Source organism: Castor canadensis, chromosome 11 (assembly GCF_047511655.1).
Source record: "Castor canadensis chromosome 11, mCasCan1.hap1v2, whole genome shotgun sequence".
Classification (NCBI taxonomy): Eukaryota; Metazoa; Chordata; class Mammalia; order Rodentia; family Castoridae; genus Castor; species Castor canadensis.
Genome location: NC_133396.1, coordinates 20,599,539 through 20,607,558, shown reverse-complemented (window position 1 = coordinate 20,607,558; position 8,020 = coordinate 20,599,539). Strand labels below are relative to the sequence as shown.

Genomic DNA, 8,020 nt, shown 5'->3' with positions numbered 1-8,020 from the left:
TTTGTGCCAGCGACAGGCATTACCTATTAAATCCTCACGAAAACCAAGTGAAGAGAGAATTGTTAGCTCCATTTTACAGATAAGGAAAGTGAGGCTAGGGAAAGGCTAAGTCATGCAGTGTCCAGAGCTGAGATTCTACTTGGAGGACTCCAAAGCTCTTTTCATTCTGCTCTTCTGTGCTCAGAAGCAGAGTTCGATAGGTGATCGGTGCTTAATAGGCATTGGGCGTCCAAGGTTTCAAATCTTCCACTCCCCATCCACAAAACTAGTCTCTTAACCATGCTGTTCACATTGGAGCACAGAGGGCTGGGAATGTCGCGAAATATCCCAACTCCAGCAGGCGGCACTGTGAACCAGACACCAACCCGAGCGTGGGCTGCGCGGGGAAACCCGTGGGGTGGAGCCACAGGACCAGCCCGGGAACCACGCGTGGGGGCGTGGCCACTCTGGAAGAAGGGCGTGTCTGCCACCTAAGCCCCACCCCACAAGCGCAAGCCTCCCCTCTCGGTGGGCGTGTCTCCAATTCTCTCCCCGAGAGACACGCGTGGGCCGCTCCCCTCTGGGAGGAGAGCGGTGCGGAGAGCGGTGCGTGTGTCTCTGGCGGCCCCTCCCCGTGTGGGGCCACGTGGCGGGCGCGGGCCGAGCCCTCAGGGAAAAACCTGACCCGTGGGGAGGTGGGGGTGACAGAGGCGGCGCAAAGCGGAGCTCAGAGCTACGGGGTTCAGAGCAGAGAGGCAGCGGCGGCGAGAGGGAGGGGAGGAGGCAGGGGGGCGCATGGGGCGCCCCGGCCCCGCCGGCAGCGCGCCCCCACCGGCCCGGCCGCGCTGAACGCTCCCCGGCGCAGCGCCTCGAACACGCGTCCCGGGGCCATGCCGGTCATGAAGGGGTTGCTGGCCCCGCAAAACACCTTCCTGGACACCATCGCCACCCGGTTTGACGGCACGCGTGAGTGGGGCGGAGGCTGGGGCTAGGGGTTCAAGCTGGGAGCCAAGACTCCCTAGGGCCGGGTCGAGTTTCCTGGATGTGGTGATTCGAGGAGACAGAATGGAATTGGAGATGTAGGAACTCCCAAAGCCGCGGCAAAGAAACAGGACATGGGGCGCCCTGCAAGGGGACCAAGAGCTTTGGGGGTTAGGGGAAGGTTAGGGGGTGTGACTCCAGGCAGAAGAGATTCTTTGTGCGGCAAAACGGAGGAGGGGCCTTGGGAGCCACCCACTCCCGGGCAGAGCTGTGCTGGTGGCGTGTGTGGAGGCATGCGGGTATCTGACACACGGAGGTGGGACAAAGTGATTGGGCGTTCTGGGGACTACTCCCAGACGACTCCAGCTCCCCTCCCCGAGAAAAAAAGGAGAAAAGATCAAGACTTCTGCAGGACCTTGTTTGGATTAATGTCACGCGTCCCCAAAATCGCGAGACATCTGTGTCTGAAGAGGGTGAGCAGAAGGTGGGGGCAGTTCTTGAGAAGAAGGGAACTCCCTGCTCACCCACCCAAGCTTGGGTCCCAGGTTCAGCACCTTGGACAGCCTCATCACTCCTTCCTGGCCTCTTCTCCCGCCATTCCCTCTCCCTGCTCTGGAGCCTGGAGAGCTTTCCTCCTAACCCTCTCGGGAATCCTGGCCGGGATCAGGAGGGTGGGAGAGCGGTAGCCGAGGGCCGAAACCAAGCCGCCAGGGCCCTACCTTCCTCCCCCCTCCCTCCTCCTCCTCACACCTCCCCTGTTTCCATAGCGCCAATCACCGAGGCAACGGCCCTGGGATGGAAGAAGTAGGCTGTGCCCAGGTCGCAGTCCCTCCCAGGCACCCTCAGTGTCCTCAGCCATCCCATCACCTGACAATCTCCTCTCCTAGGGTCCCAGGACCCATCCCTCAGCTGAGACTGTCCCCAGATGACCCGCAGTCTACCATCCATCAGAGCTACCACCCATCAGAGGGCGGAAGCCAGCTAGGTTCTGGTGCTGGGAATTGTTAGCGCTCCCACTTCAATACCCTCTTCAGTTTGATGTTGAGCCCTGGGGACAGATCCCCTGACAATAGCCAAAGGAATGCTAAAGAGTGGACCTTTCCTGGAAGTCAGGAATGAGGACACTTCTCATCATTGTCTTCCCCTCACACAAAAGACATTTGTGAGTTTGGAAAATTTCTACCTTTTGGTTTCCTAACAATAAAAGGGTGTGATGGTATCAGAATCTTTGCCCTGATCACTATAACAGGCTGACAGGATAGTGTCTATAGATTCAGCTTTCAAAGCTAAAAGAATGTGGGGGAATCATTTTACCTTCTCAGAGTAGCATTTATGAAGTGCCAGGACTTGTTCTCCCCAAGTTAACCGATGCAGCTCACAATCATCATGCAAGGAAGGGCATTGTGCCCCACTTTGCAGAAAGGAAGCTGAGGCACAGGAGAGGTAATTAATTTGTCCAAGGTCAAAGTCAGTAAGTGGCAGGGGAGAATGCTGGAGCCTGTGCTCTCATTCACCATGCTATGTTGCCTTCTGCAGTCACAGCTCACCAGTTTGAAGGCAGGAGAATGAACCACAAGGCCTCCTGCGGTTTCTTCTCCAACCCTCCAGCAGTCCCTGTCTCTCTAGGCCACTCTTGAGTCCTTGTCCCTTTGCTCTATCTCTTGTCCTCATTTCTGAATATCCCAAGGGGGATCAGGAACCACACAGAACCTTCAAAAGTTTCTGACTGTATGACTTCTGACCATAACTTGGAAGGTGGTGCCACCCACCTGGAAGTTAGCTCTCCCCCTGGCCTGGATCTGACCGTGACCTCTCCCTCCTACAGACAGCAACTTCCTTCTGGCTAACGCTCAGGGCCCACGAGGCTTTCCCATCGTCTACTGCTCTGACGGCTTCTGTGAACTCACAGGCTACGGCCGCACTGAGGTCATGCAGAAAACCTGCAGCTGCCGCTTCCTCTATGGCCCAGAGACTAATGAGCCAGCCCTGCAGCGGCTGCACAAAGCCCTGGAGGGCCACCAGGAGCACCGAGTTGAGATCTGCTTCTACCGCAAGGATGGTGAGGGGCTCAACCAGATCTGCAGCCCTACCCAGACCCCAGACCCCAGGCCTTACCCAGAGTCTGTTGGGCACAGTAGAAGCCTGGGTGCTCTTTCCCACTCTGCCACAGCTGATCGTGGGAATGAGTTCATCTCTGACCCTTTCTGGACCTCAGTTTCTCCATCTGGAAGATGAAGCAATCAGCTGAAACTTGTGGTTCCTTTCAGCTCCAAACCTTTGCCAAAGCCTTTGACAATGTCCAACAACCAAAGGGGACCAAGGAGAAAGACATGCACAAGGGTGCTCACCCTTCTCTGTCCCTCTCTTCCTCCATGCCCACAGGTTCAGCTTTTTGGTGCCTTCTAGACATGATGCCCATCAAGAATGAGATGGGGGAGGTTGTGCTGTTCCTCTTTTCCTTCAAGGACATCACTCAGAGTGGAGGCCCAGGACTTGGCCCCCCAGGAGTCCATGGGGACAGTAATCATGGTAAGCACAGGTCTGGGCAGGAGGCATGAGTAATCAGAAGTCCTTGCTCCAGGTCACACAAGACGTCTCCCCACCCAACTTCATGGATGTGCCCCAACTTAAATCTACACCCTTCTTCCCAACAGAAAACTCCCTTGGCAGGAGGGGAGCCAGCTCAAAACTTCGATCTACCAGGAGGCAGAGCCGTACTGCTCTACGCCGACTGACTGGCCACTTTGCTCGCCGGGGCCAGGGAAGCATGAAGACCAATAATGTGAGTCCTGACCTGGTCCAGAATCTCCCAAGTCCTCTAGCCTTAATTCCCTGCTACTGTCTCCCTGTTTCCCTGTCTGCCTGCTCTCCCTCTGTTGGCTTGTTCCTCCATCTACCCATTTCCCATATCCCTCCACCTCCTTCATCCCCATCTCTCTTTCTTCTATAGGTGATTGACATTGTTCTGGTGATATCACAGGGGTGGGGCTCTAATTAATTACATCACCTACCCTTGAGTGCTACGGTTATATCACAGGGATGAAATCACAAGCTGTTGTGGTTTTAGGGAGTCCCTGTTGAGGACCTAGCATCTCACTCTGTGTGACACCTCTAAGGATCCCAACAAAACCAGAGAATGGAGTCTCCAGCCCTCTGTGTAGTCTGTTAAGGCTATCAGAAATAGGGTGGGTAATTCTAGCTTCCCTTCCCTGGGAATACCCATTCCTCACTAGGCCCCTAGAACCTAGAAGGAACTTGAGGGAGAAGTTAATGACCCTTCAAGTTGGGGCATATACCTGATTTGTCATAATCTCCTTCTCAAGTAGGGTGAAGGACAACTCTTAAAAATGCCCCCACCACCACCGCTCCAAAGCATTACTGGTTGAAAGGGGGCCTGGGCAGTAGCTTGACAAAGACAAGGAAGTGTCAAGTGCCAACCTCTGAACCCCTCTCCCATACCTTCTATCTCCTCTTATGGCCACCCTTGCAATGCCCACCTTCCCCTTTTCCCCATCCCCTGCCTCTCCCTTCCCCTAGCCTTGCCTCCTCTTTTCCCCAAGTGTCCCCAACCACCACCCCTCTCCTTTTAGAACGTGTTTGAGCCAAAGCCATCGGTGCCTGAGTACAAGGTGGCCTCTGTGGGGGGGTCCCGCTGCCTCCTCCTCCACTACAGCGTCCCCAAAGCTGTCTGGGATGGCCTCATCCTCCTCGCCACCTTCTACGTTGCAGTCACCGTCCCCTACAATGTCTGCTTCTTGGGTGATGATGACACCCCCATCACTTCTCGACACACCCTTGTCAGTGACATTGCCGTGGAGATGCTCTTCATCCTGGGTCAGACTTCTGCCCCATCGACCCTGGTGGGTGGGCTGTGGGCCCCTCCTCTGCCAAACTGGGTCTTCGGGACCCAGACCCATCCCTTTCTGTGTCTTTTTTTTTTTTTGGTGGTGGTACTGGGGCTTGAACTCAGGGCTTCACACTTCCTAGGGAGGCACTCTACTAGTTGAGCCATGCCTTCTGCCCCTTTCTGGATCTTTAAGTCCCATTGGCCCTTGTACTGTGTCCCCTGCTACCTTCAGCCTGTGACTTCTTCTGACTGCGACCAGTCAGAAGTCCAGTTGTTCTCCATTCCTGCTTCCTCCATTCTGGGTCTCCAATCTCACTCCCAGCTTGCCCAGTTCCTTGGCCTCCTAGTCTGAGTTTCAGGCCAAGGCCTCATAGTAACAGCCTTTTGTATCCTCAGATATCATCCTGAATTTCCGCACCACTTATGTGTCCCAGTCTGGTCAAGTGATCTCTGCTCCTCGTTCCATTGGCCTTCACTATCTGGCCACCTGGTTCTTTGTGGATCTTATTGCTGCTCTACCCTTTGACCTACTTTATGTCTTCAACATCACCGTGGTGAGTGACTCCCATCCCACCATGCACCCTAGCTTTTGAACTTCATCACAGCTTGGACCAACCCCAAGCCCAGATGATATCCTTCTGCCCACCTGCTGTGGGCACAGCCCTGTCTTAAGTACTGGGATGGATCTGACAGGGTGTGTGCTCTTAGAGAGCTCAGCTCACAATTTTTGAAGGAAGCTGAGACAAATGAAAAGCTAACTATGGCTACCAAGGCGGCATTGGTCTGGTGCCAGATGAGTGGTACTTTTCACATTTTTATTTAACAAACAACTGATGAGCATTTAGCTGTCTGCAAAGCACAATGTGGGGCATGGTCACAGTAGGAAAAAGGGACAAGGATCCAGGCTCCAAGTCCCTAAAGTGGAGAGGACGGCAGAGACAGAAGTGCTGAATGGGAGAGAAAGATGGAGCCAGGTATTGCCACATAAGGGCTGGGCTGACCTTGGAGATGTAGGCTGGAACATAGCATGTGCAAAAATGAACTGAAGTTGGGCCAGCTCCTGGGCACAGAAACACCCTTAGTTGGGCAGAGGCTGGGATGGTCTGGGAAGGAAGTGTTCCTGAAGGAGGTGGGAACACAGCTAGACCTTAAATGGTGAGTAGGATTTGGCTGGCAAAAGATGAGGGGAGAGAAGAATTGGAAGGAGCGTGGTAATTCAAGCCTGGGTGGTAAAGGCTGTGGGGTGGATTTAGGAGCAGGGAATGTTGGGACCTATGTTCTTACCTGGGATTACCTGGAAATGCCCTGAGTGGTCATCATGGAGCCATCTGGCAGATAGAGTCCAGGGTGAGGCAGTCCCACCCTGTGTCCCCAGGCCCCCTTGGCTGCTGGGAGGGGAGGTGGAGAGCAGTTTCCCTGTGTGCTCTCCCTGCTGCACTCAGCTATAGCAGGAAACCACCTACACGCAGCCGGATTTAACTAGCCGCCAACGGGCTGTGGGCCTCTTCTCCTGGCTGTGCACACGTGTGTGCATGCTCCTACACACGTGCATGTGTGTAAGTCTGCCCTGAGGCTCTGGTCACTCTGAGTGGGACTCCCTATCCTTCCCAAACCTGCAGCTATGCCTTTGTACTCACCAGGCAGTGTTGGTCTGGCAGACAGCCGTCTTTAGGGAAGAAGAAGAGCTGCAGAGAACCACCTGTCCTTCAGGCAGCACCCCTCATCTGGTACCTTTGGGAGCATTTCACAGTTCACTACTGTACTTTCACAGACACCATCACATGGGAATCTCACAGTAATCCTTCAGGGAAGATTCTCTTATTCTTTTTTAAGAGCTTGATGCAGAGGCTCAGAGAGGTTAAACCATTTGCTGAAGGTCACACAACAGTGGCAGGCAGGAGATTAGAACCAGGTCTCCAGACTCCTAGTCTGGTATTCTTGCCAACATATTACCTGCCTCACCAGTAACTAGGGTACCCAAGTGGATGATTTAGAGGAGATGAGGAGTTGATGTTGGGGGCCAGAGAGAGCATAGAAAGAGAAGAGAAGCACTGACATAGCTGCAAACTCAGAGGAGCCAGACCAGGGACATTCTGGTTCGAGGAGAATGAGAGGAGGATCCTAGATGGTGTGAGTCCCAGGGGCAAGTCACTAAGGGAAACTTCAAAGAACTCAAGTTTGGAGCCAGGTGTTCTGGAAGCTGGAGACCAGTGTTAAGCCTTGGAGAAAAGGTTCATGAAGGGGAACCATGGCTTTCCAGCTCCTTTACCTAAAATTAGAGAAACTGAGGAGGTGCTTTATGAACAGAGAGCTGGGGGACTCTCCTGGAGGCCCCTAAGCAGGCAGTGAGGCAGTGAGGGCCGTAACATCAAGTCCCCACAGCCTCCAACCGCCCTAGCTGTCAAACTGCCCCCACCTGCTCCCCATCTCCAAGACTGGAAGGACAAAGTGAAGTATTAATAATCCCAATGAACCAGGTGCTGTGGCTCATGCCTATAATCCTAGCCACTCAGGAGGCAGAGATCAGGAAGATCAGGGTTCAAAGCCAGTACTCTGGGAAATAGCTCTCAAGACAGTATCTTGAAAATAATCCAACACAAAACAGGGCTGGTGGAGTGGTTCAAGTGTAGAGTGTCTGCCTTGCAACTGTGAGGCCTGGAGTTCAAACCCTAGTACCACACACACACGCACACACACACACACACACACACACACACACACATCACAATGAAAATAGCAATATCGGGGCTGGGAATGTAACTCAGTGGTAGAGCACTTGCCTAGCATGTGTGAGGCTCTGGGTTCAATTCCCAGCACCCTCCCCCCGCCAAAAAAAAGGCAGTTGTGGTCATATTAGCAAATATTTACAGAACCCGTACTGGGCACCATTGGCTCCATCAACCCCTAGCTCAGCCCATGTGATCTCAGTCCCTGCTCTCCTTCCCATCTGTAGCTGATACACAAAGAGGAAGAGTCCCTAACCTTCCCTAGTCCTAGTCCCCCTTATCTACTCCCACTCCACCATTCTTCTCCATGTCAGTTGTCACTACTTGATGAGGCCTGGACACTAGAGCTCTGAGCAGGGGCCTTCAGAAGATCATTCTGTCTATTCCCTTCCACCCCACTGCTCTGACAAGGACTAATCCCTGCACCATCCTGCAGTGCTAAGAGGCGGAGTATCTCTAAATGGACTTTGGTGTCAGTCAGCCCAGA

General features: G+C 53.8%; 1 protein-coding gene across 1 annotated transcript in view; it reads left to right on the top strand.

The window, feature by feature from the left end:
• The first annotated feature begins 784 nt into the window (after positions 1–784).
• The window catches only part of Kcnh4 (potassium voltage-gated channel subfamily H member 4), an 18,810-nt gene continuing 11,574 nt past the window's right edge, over positions 785–8,020 (top strand). Inside the window, exons 1-6 of the mRNA XM_020178514.2 lie at positions 785–945; positions 2,786–3,019; positions 3,343–3,489; positions 3,615–3,742; positions 4,551–4,794; positions 5,204–5,361. Coding sequence (XP_020034103.1) covers positions 870–945; positions 2,786–3,019; positions 3,343–3,489; positions 3,615–3,742; positions 4,551–4,794; positions 5,204–5,361 — 987 coding nt within the window. The 5' untranslated portion in view covers positions 785–869. The remainder of the gene's footprint in view (positions 946–2,785; positions 3,020–3,342; positions 3,490–3,614; positions 3,743–4,550; positions 4,795–5,203; positions 5,362–8,020) is intronic.